Source organism: Phragmites australis, chromosome 18 (assembly GCF_958298935.1).
Source record: "Phragmites australis chromosome 18, lpPhrAust1.1, whole genome shotgun sequence".
NCBI classification, from domain to species: domain Eukaryota; kingdom Viridiplantae; phylum Streptophyta; class Magnoliopsida; order Poales; family Poaceae; genus Phragmites; species Phragmites australis.
The window spans coordinates 25809240-25830124 of NC_084938.1; the positions used below are offsets into that span (position 1 = coordinate 25809240).

General features: G+C 44.6%; 3 protein-coding genes across 5 annotated transcripts; 2 read left to right on the plus strand and 1 right to left on the minus strand.

Moving 5' to 3' along the window:
- Window positions 1-947: 947 nt before the first annotated feature.
- On the plus strand, window positions 948-3535 carry LOC133898447 (uncharacterized). The gene is made up of 2 exons (XM_062339144.1): window positions 948-1459; window positions 2931-3535. The coding sequence occupies exons 1-2, from the start codon at window positions 1068-1070 to the stop codon at window positions 3247-3249; spliced, it is 711 nt and encodes a 236-aa protein (XP_062195128.1). The 5' UTR covers window positions 948-1067; the 3' UTR covers window positions 3250-3535.
- A 795-nt stretch (window positions 3536-4330) lies between these two features.
- Window positions 4331-5723, plus strand: LOC133898448 (heavy metal-associated isoprenylated plant protein 44-like). The gene is made up of 3 exons (XM_062339146.1): window positions 4331-4412; window positions 5026-5098; window positions 5295-5723. Exons 1-3 carry the CDS (start codon window positions 4407-4409, stop codon window positions 5480-5482), a joined length of 267 nt encoding a protein of 88 aa, XP_062195130.1. The 5' UTR covers window positions 4331-4406; the 3' UTR covers window positions 5483-5723.
- Window positions 5724-13717: 7994 nt separating this feature from the next.
- LOC133898918 (AT-hook motif nuclear-localized protein 10-like) lies at window positions 13718-17689 on the minus strand. 3 transcript variants are annotated; one of them, XM_062339733.1, is made up of 6 exons: window positions 17536-17689; window positions 16234-16842; window positions 15649-15701; window positions 14801-14932; window positions 14443-14604; window positions 13718-14249 (listed from the first exon to the last, which is right to left on the minus strand). In XM_062339733.1, the coding sequence occupies exons 2-6, from the start codon at window positions 16733-16735 to the stop codon at window positions 14007-14009; spliced, it is 1092 nt and encodes a 363-aa protein (XP_062195717.1). In that variant the 5' UTR covers window positions 16736-16842; window positions 17536-17689; the 3' UTR covers window positions 13718-14006. The 3 variants fall into 3 exon arrangements, with proteins under 3 accessions (XP_062195717.1, XP_062195715.1, XP_062195716.1); XM_062339731.1 differs by lacking the exon at window positions 17536-17689 and adding an exon at window positions 17297-17529; XM_062339732.1 differs by lacking the exon at window positions 17536-17689 and adding an exon at window positions 17247-17529.
- Between the last annotated feature and the right edge of the window lie 3196 nt (window positions 17690-20885).

A 20885-nucleotide genomic window follows, 5' to 3' on the forward strand; every position in this document is an offset into this window, starting at 1 on the left:
CCTCTAGGACGTGGCATTGATACGACAAGCTCTAAATGCACTGGCATTTCACTGAGGTTCGGTTTCTATTCGACTTTAACATCTTCTCCAAAAGATGACCAAACAAAGCAAGTATGTGTATACTAGAGACGGTCAACTAGGTCATATTTATTGAGCTTGCACGAGGCCTACTACTCCAAGCTTCACCTCCTCATCTGACTTTGTCGCCACCCACTTGCCCCGCCACCGCCCGACTGCTGCCCTGTCATCATCATGCTGGTTGTGCCTTAGCAATACTCTAACCGATCTAGCACGATACTATGTTTCACGGGCTATACCGTGGGTTGAGACTTTGGCACACAGGCTAACACAACACGGTCTAGTTTTGTAGTTGGGTCTGACAAACCGGACTCTAATAGAGTCGTACCTACGTGTGTATGTGTCAGATCATACCTAAGTGTGCAATATAGGACCGGTCCATCAGATCCACTTAGTCAGGTTTTATATATGGGTCTACTTGTTATACCAGAGTTCCTCAAGAAAAAAAAAGAGTAAGTGTAGGTTCTCGGCAACTTTTAGAAGACGTTGCATCTTCTAGGAGGTGGCATTGAAACGACGAGCCTTGACACGGTAGCACTTGTCGCCTTTGAGCAAACACTTCGGCGTCATTCTATCAGCTTTCGTTTCAGTACGACTGGGCACCTCTTGCGTTACAAGTTGCCGTGAAGAGGACACGGTTCATCCCATATACAGCTCACTCGCAGGCTACCCAAGACTGCAGTCTGAAGATATCCAACACGACACAGAAGCCCCACCTGTCAGCAACGCGGTTTACAAAGCGCCTGCACGGCGTGCCGGTGCGGGGAGCGTTTGTCCCGGCCCCGAGCCCTCCAAAAATATTGCCACGCAAAGAGAATCCCAATGCATCGCCTGCCTCTCTATCTCGTCCACCATCCCCTGCCCCCCCCCCCCCCTCCTCCTTTTAAACTTCGCATTCTCTCTCTCGTTTGATTCGAAACAATCTCTGTCTCGCGCATAAACAACGCGCAGGAGTCGTCTCCCCGTCCCTAAACCCCAAGAAAACCCCCATGGCGTCGTCGGCCGGCAGGACCGAGAGGGGCGGCCGGGAGCTGAGGATGTCCATCGAGGAGGTGGCCAAGAAGCTGTCCCTGTGGCACACCGCCACGTTCCAGCCCATCCTGACCCACGACGAGCTGGAGCCCATCCTCGCCGCGGCCGGCTTCGTCGCGCTGCCGGCGCCGAAGGAGGAGGAGCTGCCGCCCTCGGCCGGTACGGCGGTGGCGTGGCGGGAGTACGCGTTCCTGGGGGCCAATGCGGCGGCGTGGCGGGGCCCGGACCCGCGGCCGCGGCTGCCGTACCCGCGCGTCGACGGCCTGCACCTCAAGACGTACGAGGCCTTCCTCGGCGCCGTGGAGGCCTACCTCGGCGCCGGCCGCGTCTCCAACCTCTTCCACGTCAGGTGCGTCCGTCCGTCCGTCCGTCCGTTCGTCCGTCGGTTGCATCACGCAAACGCAGCTCCGCCGCGTCGAGCGCGCGAGCTTTTTGCCTCCCCATCCCCTGGCTGCACTCGCGTCTGTTCCGTTCTTCGTTCGCTTCTTGTTCGGATAGCCTCAGGTTTGTTACGACCCCAACGTGTAGCCTACTAGCCTCTAGCTGTTGCACGCTTCCTTCCTTGCACCACGTACACACGCAGGGGTGGACTCACCTCTGCCCGTCTTTTGGACAAAGGTGTACATATGTACGCCCAATAAAATGCAAGTAATTTAGGTAGATATAATACATGTATATACCGATATATAGCCGGATCCGATTACGCAGTTTTGAGCCTAAAACCGCGAAATAGCCCGCGTTGTCCAAAACCTCGTCCCTCGGATTTGTTTTCTTCTTTCAACAAGAAGAACTTCGTAAAACTTGCTCAATTTCTTTTGAAGGACTTCTCAAACACAGATTTGATGCATTGCCCTGCCATCTTGCACACTTCGTTATTAGTATGCATAGCGATAAAGGTGTTGGTGGATACCTTGATCTATGATGTCGGAAAAAGATATGTAGCCCTAGGAAATATGCATATGTGGAAAAAAATTTAATAACGTACAGTGTCACTACAGTATAAAGTTCTGGCTACTATAAAGGGAGAATAGCCCTTCTTCATCTACTTTTGTACTGTCACATGTCACTACTTGCTGAAAAATATCCAATGGTAGAAGTGGGATTGAGCAGGGAGGGGGGAGGCATCCCTTTGCTCACTCAATTTCTCCACTCTCTCTCTACTCATATGTTGTTCTTTGGAACAACAAAACGTCTATAAAATTGAAAGATATCGTGATCAAGTTTGGTTTGTCACATCAAATTTTCTGCTCAATTCTTAGCTACCCACGAAGATCGAGTCCGGTGTCTCTGCTCTGGGGCCTTATAATTATCGAGGATCGATACTACCTGAGCACTGAAATGCTACCATCATGTTTTCGTATATGATCGATCTGGTTTGTTGCTTGTACCGTCCTGTTTTACCTGCTCAGAACCATGATAAATACTATGTATCTTGTTTTCATGCATAGAGAAACAAACTATTGAAGGGATTGTGAGCTTTCAAATACTGTACAGCTGGTGAAATCATTCAGAAAGTTCAGTGAACTATGAGCAACTCATAAGCATTTTGGACTGGAGGAGACGATTCTTTCCCGTTTCCACTTGGCGTTCTTGAGTTTGGCCTTTTGACAGGCTCGGCCCTGAGGCCCAACCCAAACAATGCCACACTATGTGTCTGAAATGCGCCTGACACTTTACTGTTGGGCCAGAACCCAATTTGGCACGGTCATCGTTTACGCTTCCTTGTCCTTTTCTTGGCTCTTTTCTTGTTTCTTGCAAGCTGATCGAGCATCTGGAAAAAACTCTGGTTGATCTTGCACTAATCCTCTTCTTCTCCCCAGGCTGATGCCGGTGACCAACCCGAACGACCGGATGTTCGACAAGGTGTACCGTGCGATGCGGAACTTCAGCCCGGAGGAGGACGGGCTGATCGTGTACCGGGAGGGCACCCTGGACGACCTCACCTTCAAGATGTGCAGCCACCACACCGCCATCAGGGACGTCGGCCACCATGTCATCCCGGGCATCAGCTGCAGCGATCTCGGCTACCTCCGCAAGGTGGACGGCAACTGCCACGAGGAGGGCTGCTGCGGCGCCAGATGCCCGGCAGCCGGCCACGACTTCTTCCCCGTCCCGCTCAAGGATCTCTTCCCTAACTGACCAGTTGAGACTTGATTGTTGCAAGCTGCATTAGCGCAATCTTGAAGATGGTCAGGAGGGTAGGCAGTGGACGGATTAACAGTTATAGTTTTGAGGCGTGAGGTGATTGCCGTGGACATTGTGTTGGGCAGGCTTTTGTTCTTCAGTTTCTTCTCGGTTTTGTACAATCTGTTGTATGCATGCATGTTGAGTGAGTTCTTCAGCGGCATAAAAGTTCTGGACAGATGTCTGTAGCTGGGTTTGGAGGATAGACCATGAAAACATGATGGTGGAGCAATTATTAGTTTCTTAAGTGGTTATCTTGGTGCCTATAATTGATTGAATATGTTTGTGATTCCTTTATTGCCTTATTGAGCAAGAGCATGTTGTTCTTGCAGATTCATCAGCTTGTGCGTGTGGAGCCAGGCCAAGAATACCAAACTTGCGTCATGGTCCATTTGCTCTCTGTTTGCCCTCTTTTCTTCCCCTCCTGATGCCTTAGCTTTTACCTTTTGCGCTTTTGCTCGTTTTGTAACCATTAGGTACGTCCTGCAGATCTCCAGACATTCCAAACTGTATCCCTCTCCGCTTGACACCTCAAAAAGCAAGCTTGGACTCGTCAATGGCGTCCATGTCATCGCAGGCCAGGATCCTCTACGACCAATCACTCTCTAGCTCTCACACGAGCTCAGTAATCTCTTCTCTTTAACCATGATCTAACATGAGGCACACAAGGAGAAACTAATGTGGCATCTTGCACAAGCTGCGTGCAATTGATCAGGGCTCGATCAACCTCTCCTTTCGTGCCATGACCATTGAGAATTGAGCTCAGGGAAGTAGTTAAGCTAGTGGATTACTGGATTAGCAAGAGACCCAGGTCTCGGTGCGACCACCGGTCGGTCTTCTCCATGTAAACCTATGGCTCCCTTTGGGAAAGTAGAGGAGATCACTGTTCCAAACAGGTAGGGTAGTAGGTCTTAGCTTACAGTACACCAGGAATCTCTCTAACACCGTCTTTAATCTTTTCCCTTCATCACATCCTACCGGTGCTCTTTACGCCTTTGCTGCCACACCTTGTGGGTTGCTTGCGCTATAAGAAGGCTGACCCGTTCTCATCTTATTCCCTTCTCGAAAGCCGGCCGGCGACGGTGTAAGATCATCAACCACCGGTTTCTTCCATGGAGGTATGGGTTAATTTGTTCGTTGGAATTCGTGATCTAAATGTGCTTTGTTTAGTTTTAGTGTTGTTCATGTAGAGATGATAATTCAGCGAGGGTCTTAAGGGTTTGTTTATTCCAAGTGATGTCATGCAAAACATAATGAGTTTCAACTAATTTCCAAGGCTCATTTTATTGGTCTCCACTCTCCAGCCTCTGCATTCACCTTTTGTTCATCAGTTGCTACTTGCTAGTACTAGAAGAAATTGTAAAGCTGTGAATACAGTGGCGAAGCATTACGATTATTGCAAATTAAAGCAATATTGATTCTTCGCTTTATCCTACTCCTACCCCTGCCGTAGAACAACATAGCTAGACAGATGACTCAGTTGTTGTTTCTGATGGATAGTCGATTAGACCTTCCTTGTGTCGTTCCATTCTGGTTATGTACTTATCACTTATGTGATCGATCATGTTTTGTCAGCAAAGAGACGTACGTCTAGCTTGCAAAAAAAGTGCTTCGATCTCCTCAGATAGAGAGAAATAGGCATGGATCCATTGATAATACTTTTTGTTTGCGTGAGGTAGCCATGCATGCATGCAAATCCTGCGCACATTTCCTCATTCCTGCCATTCACAGAGCACGGAGCTGAAAGTAGAGATGGTGGCGTTGCATGAGAAGAGGGTACGGAAATGCCTGTCCAAAGTGAAAGGTAAACTAAAGGCCGGCCAGCTTATTACAGCCTTCCTCTTCTGTAGCTAGCTCGTCCATGTAGATCTGATCCTTTCGCCTTTACCAAATCAAAGCCATGTCTTCCTTTCCTTCCTCTTCATCGTTGTAGCTAGATTTGCTTGTGGCTGCAATGATGAGCCGGTGCGCGCGCTTGTGCATGGCATGTGTGTGTGCAGGCATCGAGAGGGTGGAGGTGGAGGCGAGCATCCAGAAGGTGATCGTCACCGGGTGCGCGAACCGGAGCAAGATCCTGAAGGCGCTCAGGAGGGTGGGGCTCCGGGCGGAGCCGTGGTCGCCGCACAACGAGCTGCTCAGCGCCTACGCCGCCGGCAGCTTCATGTTCAATAACTACAGCTTCTTCTGAATCCTGCCTGATACCTTGGAACTAGCACTTGTAACCAGTCATCGATATGATCTACTTCTGCTTGTTTATTTGTTGGGGTGTTGCTAATTACGTAGTGCCTTTTCCCCCTTCTTTGCGATCTGATTGGGAACGGGATGGCGTAGTCCCACAAGTACGCATGATCGTGTTTCTCTTTCTTTTGGTGAGGGTGAGGTATGCAGCTGGCAGATGTAAAATGTTCTATCCCGCAGGCGAGAAATTAAGACGGTGCCACGATCCCATGACTATGCGTGCTGAAATGAAACAAATGGACGCGCAATGTTGCGTCACGCGAGACGGTGATCGGACCATGAGTGGAGTGGATCTTTGCGAGATAGCACAGGATACTGCAGAGAAAATTTGCACGATTGCGACGAGTCTGATGTGTTTCATGGATGTTACGTTGCCGCTCAATTTGGCTGCCAACACCAATGCGCCTGATCGATCTCGGCGAGGCACACGGCTGGGTGGAGGAAATGTAACTCCACCCACTTGTGCACACACGGCTGGGTGGACGAAATGCAATTCCATACCTATTTGTCAATTTCTCCTACCTAATATTTATCTATCTATTAATTTTCTTATCCTTATAATTTTTTCAGTTACTCCGTCCAATATAAATTTCAACGTAAATAAATAGTCGTGATAAGTCATGCGTGTGCATCACATGAACGGTTGGGTGCACCGGTTTGGTATCTTCATGCGGCCCACTCCGCCTCCCCCGTGTACTCATGTTTGCCTTGCTGCAGCGACGCGTGGTACACGATGTCACTCAAAGCCCAAACCAGCCCATCAGGCCTCACTCCCGCAAGTGTGATTCACTCTTTATTCTAATGGGCCTTCACGCATCCAAATGTCGTCCGCCGCTGTTGCCGATTCCGACGAGTGTGAGGGGGAGGTTGGAGGGGTGCAGACGGATCCCCGAGGTGAAAGATGTCGTGTTCACTGAGTTGTTGACAGAGCAGCAGCCAATGCCATTGTGGTGGGGTGTTCAGGGGAGGACGAGGGAGGAAGGAGAAAAAACCGAGCAAGACAGCCATGGGGGACGAGGGGGTGTGTGGCCGGTTCTTGCGGGGGACGATGACGATGAGCATGGGGATTGGAGGAAACCGATGGTAGAATTAGCACAGAGATGGCGGCTTGATCCACGGCGTAGCCGAGCGTGTCTTCGTCTCCGGTGGGCGCGGGATGGTTGGTGGTGGATCTAGCAGAGGTCGCCGACGTCCTTGCTAGGTGCCATGTCACCGGAATAGAATGTTTGCAAAAAAGAACCCTGATTTGGGTCACGATTGTAAATCACGATCCGAATAGCAAATAGACCCCTAGTTTGGATCAAGAGTATTAACGATGATCCGAATATTTTCAAAAAGCCCACTAGATTGGACAGTAACTTTGCAAAGTGCCCCGGGTCTGGCACCCTCTCTCCCTCCTCTCTTAGACCATCTCCAAGGGATTCCCGTTGCGGTTCCCATTCTCCTTACGATGGGAAAGAGACCACGACGGGAATGGCTGCTGCGCTCCAACGCCTTCCCGTTGAGGGCCGGCGGGCGACGGGATATGAGAGAGGTTCTCACACCCCTGGGAACCTCTATCCTATCCCTTCACGGAGACGTTGAGCGGGGAAAGGCTGGATGTTGCGATCGCACGCTCGGGCGGAAGAGGCGGAAGCAAGGGGCGGCTACGGCGGAGCATGAGAGGAGGGCGGAGGAAGGTTGGCGGCGATAGCGAGGGGATCCCAGAGGCCAGGCGCACGTGTGGAGGGAAGCGGCAGCATCACCGGAGGCAACGAGGCGGCGGCGAGGAGCGGCGACAGGAGGTACGAAACATTCTCCCCCAAATCATTTCGGATTTGTGAATGTTGCGGTAGAATCGTCAATCGGGTGTTCTGGCATGGCGTCGGGCGATGCCGTGGGGGGAGGGGAGGGGTCCGATGGGAGTTGAAGAGGTACACGCTGGAGTAGGTGGAGGCACTGGAGTGCGAGCACAGTCCAAAGGCTAGCTCGCTGCACAGGCAGTGACTCATCAAGGAGTGCCCCACTCTCAGTAAGATTGAGCCTAAGTCGATCAAGAAATGTTTCCAGAGCCATTGAGTCCGGACGAAATAGAGCATTTAATCAGACCATATGGAACAAAAATTAATTTTGTGTATAAATTTTGTAGACTAAAAGCCATTTGTTCGTTGCTAATTCTTTGTGCTATGTCGATATTATGTCGTTTGCTCTTTGTAGTTCATGGAAAACAAAAACATATGAATTTTTCGTTGGCTTTGGAGTTGAGGGATTGGACAAATTTTGCCATATTTGATAATGGTGTAGGGTACTAGGATATAGTTTGGCTCCTCCTTTATTTGTTTTTAGGAGGATGTAAGTAGCAAGGAGTGATACTTGGTTGTATTTGATTTATTTGGCAGGCTTGCTCATTGGATGGGTTGTCATTTAGCTGTTTATAAGATATTATGGTCCAGAAGTGCACGCGATTTGTAGGTACCATCAATTTTTTAGGGCATTTGCAAATACTTCCCTAGTTTTTTTATTTTTTTGCAAGGATGCCACTCAAATGACAGTTTTAATGGTATTTTTGTAATTTTCTAGTGACAAGCTTGCAATAACATCAGAAGTAGTGGTTTCTTTGCAATTATCCTATTTTTTTAATAGGAAGGATCCAATCTTCGAAGGCAACTACACAAATTGACTTTTTTATATTAGATCATGAACTTCTGATGTTTCTATGTGGCAGTTTTGATTTGAGTTTGCCAATTAGGAAATTTAATTTTGTTTTGTCTAAAAAGGGCATGCTATTGTTGTACTCGACATCTATTGGAAAAAGGACATTGTACATGCTTATGTCTATGTGTGTTCATATCCATCGAAGCTCTAATCTTACTATTTCTTTTGGTATTTTGAGTAACAATCTTTATATGTTGTATTCTCTTAGATGTTGTTTAGTTTAATCGTTGTTTTACCTTTTTATCTCAATAGCTTATGTGGCACGTTAAACTGCTTACTGATTTTTTAAGGTGTGTATGACTAGTCATTTTGGTGTTGTCTTACAAAGTATTGATAGTGCTGATGATTTAACAGCGTTGACTTCTTATACCTTGACTGTTAGGTAGTCGAATAATGTCGCGTGGAATTCTTATGTGTTATCTATATCTACAGGGCAGGAATTTGATTACCTGTAGGGCAGAAATTAGATTATGTTTAGTGCGGCCATTTTATCTTATCATTTTCTAGACTCATTGATATACTTGTAAGGTTCTTAATTGAGTCTATACGTTCATTGCCACATTGCGACATCGTCGATACGCTCGTTCTGTGCTTGTAGATGGACGCCGCAATGCTTGCTTCTGTCTTGTCGATGATGCAGGACCATGTGCAGGAGGTGGCTGCCTCGTTGAAGAATGAGGCCAACGACAACTTGAGTCCAAACAGCACCCCTACTGGTGTGGATCTCAATAGAGCACTTATGAAGGTCGACACCATTGCGACAGAGTTGGAGCAGCTCGTGTTCCAAGTTGAGGATGCTCTGAGCGGCGGTGTCGTGCACAACCATGTTGGTTTAGCCGATAGTAGCAGTGTGACAGTGGAAGAGGAAGCATCGAGATCCAAGGACACTGATGACGACGACGTCCTTCCCACTGACGGGAGCTCGGATCATCTACTGTGTGCTGATTTGGATGATGACATGTCCATTGAATTCGATCGTTCGTGGTGGCTTAGTCGGGAAGGGTGTTTGTTACTTAGTTGTTCGGAATTGATCTAGTCTGAGATAACCGGTCCCCTATAGTATTATGGTTAACCTCTAGCTCATGGTCTTTTACTCCGGTACTCCCCTGTGATGTATGTGGTACTCCTTAAGACATATCTCTCGTCATGTTATTACTGTTATGACCTTTGATATAATGTTATTGCAGTAATCTAGTGTCAATTATTATGTTCAATGTCAGTTCTTGATGTTGTTTCGAGAATTATGTGCAGCTAATGTTAGTGAGAATGTAGGGCATGATAAGTACAAGGATGGATATGACATTTGCTTAAAGGCATGGTTTATCTTAGTGCAATTTCCTTCATGCATTTGCAGATTTCTAGAACTATAAGCTAATTACTGATTTGTCGAAGCTAGGGGTTTGAATTTGGTCGTTTTGGGCACTTGCATGGGCAGGGAATAAGAGAACAAGCACTAGCTATTCATGCTCCCTTTAGTGCTTAGTAGGTGAAAAAAATAGGAGTCACATGATGCTTCTGTACTCTGAACATTAAGTTGTATGTCTTGTGTCAATGAGAGTCAATCGGGTACTGAATATTTCAAATTTTGGTTGCAAATTCAAGACCTTTTATGTTGTGATGTGTAGATGCTCCATAGATCTATTTTACGGGAGTTTTCTTCAGGACGGAGTGCAGCGGATGACATGATCGTGGCCAAAGATGCAGGGGGAACCCTCCACTGTTGTAGCTACGACGGAGATGGGCCACTTCGTGGTTGTGGACAGTTATGTCTTACACCCCGTACACGATGAGGACCTGCGGCAGTTCAACATGGGTAGCGATGACAAGGGAAGGAAGAAGGTCACCACCTCCAAAAAGAAGAAAAAGGCAGAGCTGAAGACGGACCGAACAAAGTGGATAGATGAGGAGGATGAGCTGCTCATGTCCGCATTGCTAAACGTGAGATAGGATTCTCTAGTTGGAACTGATCAGTCAAAGGAGACATACTGAGGCAGGATCGCCAGACACTTTAACACGTATAGGAAGCCATCTATGTTGCCAAGGTCAGACAAGGCTTTGATCAACCACATGAAGCTCATCATGGACGTAGTTAGCAAGTTTGCGGTGCACGTGAGGAAGGTGGAGCAGCTCAATCCTAACGGGACCAATGAGTGTGACAAGGTATAGACATATTATTCATGTTGGACCACTAAAGAAGGCATGCTATCATGTGATGAGCGAGATACGTAGTACTGTTTACATGAGTGAAATTCTATTACTGTGGATTGATGAGTTACAAATTGTTAAATTGTGGTGTTGTCTTGATCACAAATTTGCTTCGTGAGGTATATATACATGCATAGGTGAGCTGAGAACTTACATCTTTCTAAGTAGATCTAGTAATCACTAACATTGCAAACAGTAGCAGAGATTTCTTTCAGGATATATGCTTGACTTAAGCTTTGCTTGTTATGGTGGACAGAACAACTTCAAGCTAACTAACACATGAAACTCAAAAAAACCAATATGATATTGTCCATATATGTTGATGGTTTAGTAGATTAAACTCTTGAGTTAATATGCTAATCCTGCGTATATTGATTGAAGTCGTGCCTTTTAAGGGTTCTGTGACTGAAGTATTCGTGCATTATCCCTTGTATCTATAGTTTCTACTTGAGGCATGTTATACTGAAGGTTCCCTTGTAAGATTAGTGATAGTAGAGCTTTCCTTCAGTAGACCAGACACTTGAGTAGACCAGGCAGTTCAGTGATAATGGACAAGTCTATCAGGATATATGCTATAGAGTAAAACATAATAGTCTGTTTTGCTCTGTATCTGCAGTCATATATCTTCAGGGCTCATTCATTGTTTAACATCCTGCTAACCTGATCCTGTTTTCCTTATTTCGTAGATGGCTCATGCTTGCACGACGTATAAGGGGATTAAGGGGAAGCCGTTTGCATATGTGCATTGTTGGGTCATGCTTGTTGACCACCTTAAGTGGCATGCACACGAGTTCACGAAGACGCAGAAGATACAAGAGAGAGCCAAAGCACATTCCAGCCCAGCAACATGCAATGAGGTGCCTAACGACGCAGTATGAAACACATCTACAGATATTCCTAGATCTATTGGAAGGCAGGCAGCTAAAGCGGTGTGTGCTCAAGGATCACAATCCAGTATGTCTATGCCTACCATGTCAGGTGGGATGTATGCAACCCGTCTTGCAGAGCTCCGTGAAACCAAGAAGGTTTTGGTGGAGTTAAAAAATGAACAGATTTCGGTCATGCGTCTGGAGGCATCCGTTCGAGTAAATGATCAGGACGAGCATATAATGAAGGTCGACTTGGACAGTATAAGTGGTCCCCAGCGAGAGTATTACAGGAAGAGGTAGGAGGCGACCTTGGCGTGTTGGAACGCCGTCGAACTGAACACGTAGACGCCCATGCTTTATGCCTTTGCAAGATGCTTTTGCCAGATTTACGATAACTTATTTTAGTGTCTACTAGTTTGTAATAAATTCGAAATACTTTGAAGCTATGTGGGGATGTGTGAGAACTTGAGGTTGAAGCGTGCTGTTCCAGTTGATGTTTTAGGTACAATGCATTTTGATGAAGAGTTCATATGGGTTCTGGGATGCTTCGGGCTTCCTTCTTCCACCAAATCAATCGGGTTGCAAGAAGGTAAGTGTACCAGACTACGGTTCAGACTGCTGATTTTATCAGTTTTAATGTCTTCCTTGATTTCGCTCTAAATCCTGCTTTGTAGTACTTCTGAGTAGAACTGGAATTTAATATATTGTTTTTCTAGAGGATGCTTTATCACAGAAGAAACAGGGGTACTAATTATGAAATGTGTTAGACTAGCTCAAAATAGACATTACTAAATTTCATACACATAATGTAAGCGTCTACTATTATAGTATTACAACTTCATATGTTTCGTGCCGGCATTTTAATTGACCTGTTGTAGTGTCATCCTAAGAGTATATATATCTAGGATGGCCTGAGACTAGCTTTCCTGGATGAGATTATTTCAAACTCATGTATTTTTCTGCAAGACGTCGCTTTTCAGTGGTTCAGATAACCTGACACTATACATGCCCATGCAGTATTTTGTTGTGTTGGTGCTCTTGCGATCACTGGCTCTCTGCATCACATTGATAGAGATCTCCTTGGATGGTGGCTCTGTGAGCGTCAGTGTAGAGACGGAGGACTTAATGGGCGACCTGAGAAACTAGCTGATGTGAGATTTTATTTATTTATCTCGGGTTGTGTATGTTTTGCATTCCTCACTACACCTTCCCACCATGGATTTAATCGAACTATTCAAAATTCTGAAGGTTTGCTACTCATGGTGGGTATTATCAAGCTTGATAATGATTGATAGAGTGCACTGGATTGACAAGGAAAAGCTTACAAAATTCATGCTAAATTGTCAGGTAACTGTTTATTATTCCCGGATCTGCCATTTGGATAACCATGTCCTTTGACCCAAGGATCAATGCCAACTCTTCTCATTATGCTGATCAGGACCAAGAAAATGGTGGCATTTCAGATAGACCAGATAATGCGGTAGATATCTATCACACATACTTTGGAGTTGCAGGTGCATATATTCTTTCCATACTGTGGTATTTGTATCACAAGAATATTATATGTGGCATGTGAATGAATTAGAATTATAAACTCTTCGCTGAATCAGTTAGCCTCTATTGCAAACAGGGCTTTCACTGATGGAGTACCCTGGGGTGAAGCCTATGGATCCCTCCTATGCGTTGCCGTTGGATGTTGTGAATCGGATTTTCTTGAGAAAATAGAACATTCCATGCATGAGATCAACTCCACATATGATTCCATCAAATTTGGATAGTGCGATCCAGAACTCTGAAAATCATAGTAGTAAGCTGTGAGGAAAGATAGTTGAGAGAATTAATTTTAAATGGAGTCAGGGATAACATGGCAATAGCACGTCTTTGACTGTTGTATTGTTTAACACGGCAGCAAATATTGGTTGGCCGACTCTTGTCCTCTTGTAGCTGTGTGTTTCAAGAATGCTTTTCTAGCATTTGGAACCTGCTGCGTTGGACATTTGATGAAAGCTTTATTTTGCTAGTTGATCTGATTCTCTTTGTTTACTTCGTGACATTGTATTGGTCAAAAGAGAAATAGACATATGTCAATGTGTCATCGAGACACTTTTATGAAAGCAATAGTTTGGTTTTGTAATTTGCGCACCGAGCTTGCCACAAAAGGCTTCTTAGGAGACACAGCATAAGCATGCGGGCAAATGTTCTAACGAAAATGTGCATGTATGATTGTATTAAAAAATAGTTGTAAAAATCTTTGACTGCAAACATTTTTAGCAAAACGCAGTCTTGTCCAGTGCCACAAATTTTCGAACGCAGCGACTGCAGCAGCAAAAAATGTCAGTTGCAATCAACACGTTCATATAAGAGCCTTCTGAAGCAATCAACGGGCAACATAGCCTGGAAATTTTGACTCAACTTGGTAGAACATAAGCCTAACAATATTTGATAACACTCCATAGGATCACATGGTCATATCTCAATACATCATCTCGAGATAACAATAAACAGCTACTTAGCACAGGAATTCAGGCTGAAGCCTACAATAGAGCTACAAACTTACCAGCTACAGTCCTCTCCCTACTTAAGCTTCAGATTTAAACTACATAAGAGCTAGTAAAAGAACGCTGACGCGCAAATTTGCTACTTTCTTCTTGCGAGGCAGTCTGCTGACAGTATAGTGGAGCCTGGATTTGGTGAAGGATGCAGAGCTCATTTCCAGGGCATGCTAGACAGGATCTGCGGTTGGTTATTGTTGCTGGCAGCCATGCCTTGATGAAGTGGTGGTGGGCTTCCCGCGCCACCAGATGATTCGCTCAATGTACCTCTTGAAGGGGGGCTGTTCGGCCCCATCCCGGTGGTCACAGCGACCTTCGGTGGTGCCGATGCGGGCTCTGAAGGAGCATGCTGTTTTGGCTCTTTTTTTCTATCAGCATTGAAGCTTCCCACTACTATCTGCACATATCATATGCAATATTGGTAATCAATGCCATTGTCTTGAGTGTATAACAGACAATTAAGGCAGTAGAAATTGTGCAGTGATTTCAACTACTTATAGGATACCAAACCAATTTGGAACACAACTTCATTTCAAAAACATAGAGAAGATAGGAAAATTGAACTGGAGATGTAGGGAGAAAAATAATACCTGAACTGGCGAAGCTGCTATGAGAAGTCCTGCAACTCCACCACCCAAGAGACGACCATCAGGACCAGCCAGTGACACACTGAGCCCTCCAGTCCGACTACGCTGGCCTCCGTTCTCCGTTAGAAGGAATGACCCAGACAGAGATAGAATTTCAAATCGACCCTAGGGGGAAAAAGACTATTAGCATTTGTAATTAAAATATTCTACATTGTACATTCTACATTGACTATGCATCTGCAATGAGACAGGAAGTTTACACCTTTCATAATCCAATCATAGTATCTAGAAACTTTAAAATCAAAGCTTGTGAAAATACTACTACTACCAACATCAGCCTCAACTGGCTATAGTTACAAACCTCGTATGTTACAGTTCCACCCGAAGTAGCAGTTTGGCGAAGTGTTACATTTGATATGGCACCATTTGCTGAAAGAACGCAAACTGCACGTGTGCCATGCTGAGAAAATGACATAATCTTTGCTGACACGTCCTGAAAAGAAGAGTGCAGGTGTTTGTTTCGTTAATTCTTGGAAAATCATGCAAATAAATCATCCTGGAACCTTTAGCTTTGCTTTAAAGAACAGTCAGAAGTTCAGAATTCAACACCTTAACACTTTCTAAGAAAGGCAATGTAGCATCTTTAAGCTATGCAAGTACCACTAATTAGCGAAGCCACATCAATAGAAAATTAACATTTATTATACACCATATAAAAAAGGATATCAACATGACGGTAGAATGACAATGTCACAAAACAGCCAATCATAGCACAAGACAGAATTGGGAGAACAAAACTTAATTATTGCAAATGATCAAAAGGATATTAATAATCAGTTACCACAGCACAAAATGACAAAGTTTACATTACACTCAGAATTTTCATCAGCACCATATGTGTTCCGTGGTACAAAGAAGACATCCAAACACAATGCGATAGCTTAGTGCAAAATGGAATTAGTTATTGCATCAAATTCCATGCCTGAATTAACAATTTGGCAGTTCAACTTATTGAAGAAGTGGCAAACAATACTTTTTTGTAAGATTGCAAAGTGGGAACACTAGAGAAAGAAAACTAGTGACAAAAATGGAAAGTACAAAAGAAATGTAAACATGTGCAAAGAATCCAGGATAAATAATGTGATAACATATTCTGAGAATAAACAAAAAAAATATCAACATATTGAAATGCAAGATAGCATGCTATACCTCCCCAGCTTGAACTTTAATAACATGAGGTGTAAATCCAACTCCAGGTGACCCTGCAAGATGACTTTAAATTAGGGCTAGTTATGCTAACCATAAAAAAAATTTGAGTCAATGCATATCAACTTGTCAACTTCGCACAATTTAGAATAAATAGCACATGTATTTCATAATTCAGCAGAGAAATAACCACATGTCGACCATCCTCAAAATCAACGCGTGATTTATATATACTGAAATAGTTGAAGATAAAGGCCATACAAAATTTATTGTTTTGCACAGTGCATCAATAAAGGCCAGAAGGATAATTTTCCTACAACTACACCCTTCAGTTGTAACATGGTATACTGTACATCTAAAAAAACATGGTATACTGTAAAGCAGATCTAAGCTATAAGCGCACCTAATCAGCAACTTGAGCCAGTTAAAGACTATTTATTTCTGATATTCTACATCGACAACTATGCATAAGGAAAACAATATCAGTTTCTTCTTCAATTCCTAATGATCCTGAGCCTAAAAATCCAAATCAGAACCTTGAAAAAAGCAAGCCGTCTATTACAGCGAGCAATGGACTCGAGATTTTACCAATAGCATCCTCGCGCGGCTTGTTTGTAGACCCTTTAGGCCGGCCCCGCTTCTTCACACCGTCCCGCGACAGCGCCGGCACAGGGTTCGCCGGATTCGATCCCGCCGGTGAGAAAGGCCCAGAAGAACCCTGTGCCATCGCCGGCGACCCTGTAGCCACCGACGCAGGCACCAATGCTAGCGACATGGACCCGTCGGGCCCGTACTTCCTTGGCCGCCCACGCTTCTTCTTGGCCATTGGTTCCCCCATGCCCGGCGGCGCCGCCGTGCCATTGCCTCCAGCGACCGCCGCCGCGGACATGCTAGCGCCGTGGGCCGCGCCCGGCGGCGCGGCCGAGGAGCTCACCGGGGCGAACACAGGGGTGCCGTCAGTGGTGTACGCCATCCGCACGCTCTGCATCGCTGCGGACGACGGCGGCCCAGGCGCCGGCGCCGGCGGGCCCTTCGGTATGCCGAATAGATCCCTCCCCGCCATCAGTCCTTGCTCGGACCTCACCTCCATGGCGGACAGCGCAAGCGCTTGGACTGAACCTCTAAAAGCTGCAATTTTTTATCCACCAGCGCGAGCTCACGAGCGCTTATGTGAGGTCAGAACTAGGGATTGCGAGGCTGCAAAAAAAACCCATGAAACCCTTCAGTGCTCAAAGACGAGATCTTTCCAGCGACGAACACGAAGGTTTACAGCACAAGCAAATTACTGGAACAAATAGAAGATAAAAATAGGTAGAAATTCAATAAAACAAAGTAACTTGAGGAGATGGTAAAAGCTCCAGGAAATGGTTGGTTAAAACACCAAATTTGGGGTCAGGATTTAGTAAACAGAGCACAGAAGCTGCAGATCCCATTTTTGCCCAGATTTCGCAGGCGAAAAACCAAACAAATCACCAGAATTTCGGACCCCAACAGTTGCAAAAGAGGAAAAATATCAGAGTTGAAAAAGGATAATGAAAAACAGGAAGATTGCACAGTTTCAACTGGAGCTCATGAGCTAGGAGAAGACATCACAAACTCACACTATTAACACCACACAAGGAGATGAACAAATTTGGGAGATTTCAGCTACCTATTACTCATGGTTTCTTGCTCATAGTCTCCAATTTATCTCTCTTTTTCCTCCTTTTCTTCACCTCTCTTGTTCACACGGCTCTTTCTTTTTCGCAATTAAGAAAAAAAGATTTTGACAGGGAAAAAGAAAAATTGGAAGCAGGTAAGTAAAGAAAGCCAAAATCGCCTCGGGAGAAATATATAATTGCTGTAGCAGATAAGAAAGAGAAGCGGAGTAGATGGATCACGGGTGGGTACCTCATTTGACCCCAGCACTTAGTGCTATTTACTTTGAGATCCCCCTCTAGCTTTTGGCCTTATTTGTGTGTGATTGTCTCTGCTCTTTCTCTCTGTTAGGTTTACACTGGCTGCTGTGGCCGATCGGCCTAAACCACAGCTATTTATCCAATTATTTCCCACCAAGAAACCAACTGGCATGCAGAGTTTCCGAAGATAAGCACGTTTATATTTGACCAGATTGCCGCAGGAAATCTGAAATTTTGGCTCACATCTACTAATTGTAACTTGTAGGCAACATATTTTGGCTACATCATTATCGAACTGAGCAGCTTGTTGTCTTGCTAGTTGCTTACTTTTATAGTAGTCCTATTATGCAAATCGTCCAGCTAAATTTTGCACTTATTTTGTTATGCTTCTTTTGTGCTAGTCGCACTGTAAAAACTGTCGTACTAAAATCTTCACCTGTTTTGCTATATTTCTTTTTTGCTAGTTGCAATGTGAAAACAGTCCTGCTAAATTTTTCACCTGTTATGATATACTTATTTTCATAATAATCACGTTATGAAAACTGTTCTACTAAAATTTGCACCCGTTATGCTACTTTTTTTACTAGTCCCATTGTGACAACCATTCTGCTAAAGTTTGAATTCGTTTTTGCTATGAATTACTGAAACCGTTATACTAAATATTATGATGATTACCTATACTTATATAAATAGTAGTTCAGTTATAAAAAACCGTCCTATTAAGTTTTGCCTTTGTTTTCTAACTCTCATTTTCGTAGTACTCCCGTTGTGAAAATAGCTGTGCTAAATCTTGTACTTGTGCTACGTTTATTTTCGTATTATCCCTGATGCAAAATCATGCTGCTAAATCTTTTACTTCTTGTGCTACACCTATTTTAGTCGTAGTAATATCGTGAAAACCATTGTGCTGTAAGAACTGAAAAGCATCAATAATAAATTACGTAATTTTTTTCAAGAAGAAATATTGCCTCTTTCCAAACTTTAGTATTTCTTAACCCAGTGAATGATCCTTCATGGCTAAGTCATTTACCCTCTTTCAATGCATGGAGCTTCCTAATAATTGCAAACAGTTAGTTTTCTGGAGCTGCAAACATTGAGTGCATGCCAAGACTTAGATAACAAACGGAATAAAGTCTCGCGTTGTTGTCACTCTATCTTACTTGCAAATCATGCGTAGTTACCGGAATCCATTTCTTTCTCTTGCTTGCTTCGTTCAGCTCTAATCTCTTTTGTAATTTAGCCTGTTAATACTTGCAATGTGCAATGCCGTCGAATGCTAAAAATAAGGCCATTTTGGCCAATGTTTTGGTTCAAATTGATCGGGTCAAAAAAAAAACGGTGATTTAGTCCAAGTTTGATAGCTCTCCACATAGAATAATTTGAGCATAACCCAAAGAAACAAGCGTGGGTGATAGTTGGTGTCACGGCACACTGGCTTTGGATTGTCAATTTGTCATCCCACTGAAGATTCCCTAGTGAAAAAGATTTGTGAGGAGACGACTAAATGGAACCACCAGTAATATACTTATTTTTTCCTGAAAATGTTAAAAATGAATAAAAATTATGGGAGAACAAAAACCATGATCTGAATCCTTCTATCTAGTAAAAACCTGACGCACTTAAATTTGAGTTAGTAGTGAAATTCAGATAGTAGTAAAAATACAGGTCGAACTGGAAATCATGCAGAGAGCCAAAGAGGTTTCTTTAATCAATCGTTATAACTTGGAATATGGAAGGAAATGATGTGTTGTTTCAAAGTACATTTTAGCAACATTCTGATTAAATGGATTCCAAATTTAAATATGTGAAAGAGAACATAACTACCAACAATATATATCATATGAACTAACATAAGCATTTCAAAAGCGAATATTACTGAACATATGGTATTCATATTAAGAAGAACAACATATATAACAGTTGACATAAAAATGTGAAATAACATATGAACCAAAATAATAAGTGTTAAACTAAAAAGATTGCTCTGAGTGCGGGTTTCTAAATTAACGGTCATCCAACGCATACTAAGCTTTACTGATTAGTATGACAAATTCACCACTAGAGATAGACCGAACTACCCAAGATAAAGATCAAATATAAATAGCAAACTTCTCTCCGCTGAGCTCAACAGATCAGTAACAGACGACCAACCAGAGAACTAGCAAGACTAAGCCACAGAGCACGAAACAGCAGGGAGCTAAGATGCCCACTAATAGAACTCAAGCTCTCAAACAGAGCACCCAGCAAAGCGAAGCCACTGGACAGAGGCAACAGGGAGCCAAAGTGCTCACCATTAGAGCACACAACAATTGCTAGACAGAGCTACCAATCACAGGATTAAAACTAGTGACCATAGTCTAGCTCAAGTGCACAATTGACACACTAATCAAACTTAGATTGGTATCATTACAGAGCATCACAATCATCTCTTCTAGCATGCAAACTTATCAAAATTGACAGTGAAAGTAAAACAGTGCATGATAGATAGTAAACAAGATGGAGGAATGGAACGGGCTTACTGTCCAGGGAGAAAGAGGATGACAAGGCACACAAAAGTATTAACCCAAAAAACAGGGACTCCCCCTCTATGCCGAGGTTGATGGAAAGAATGTTCTCAGAGATACAATGTCGTTATTCCGTCTGCAAGCAGACTGTAGACAGCACCCGAGGAGCCAAAAACATCATAACATCAAGAGTCTAGCTCCAGGCCAGGGAGAAGAAGCCAAACACCAATCAAAGATGATCAACACCGAACTGTGATCACCACGGGCAGAGCATGCCTATGTAACAGCTCCAACACAGAGAAACAACACGCACAACACGAAGACCACACGCCCAGAGATCACACACGCAACCTCCACCTGCAGAAACACGTGCACGAAGGCACGTCACATACCACCACAACACCTTCACCGCCACGGCCGAGCAACACGACCACGTGTAGCCCGGCAACCCGGCTCCACAGCGCCCCAAGTGCATAAGAGCACCGCGCTCGAGCCCGCATAGACTGGCAAAAGCAAGTCAACGGGGCACTCGACCGGTGGAAGAGCACCAACACGCCAGGAGCAGTCTTACCGGAGCGAACACGACACGACACCGAGAGAGAGAACCGGTGGAGAGAGGGAGTGTAGAGCAGAGAGAAGGAAGAGGTAGAGAGACCCCAAAAGATTAGATCCAAAGGATAAGAACCACTCGACTTTATCCATCCGTACGAGTGCACGAACTCCCCCTCCGAATCCGCCGTAGCAGAATGGGACACCGGATAAGGTGGAGCCCCCTGCACTAAGTGACGACGGCGGCTCCCCTAGGAGCTCGCTCGATACATAGGGCACATAGCCAGGC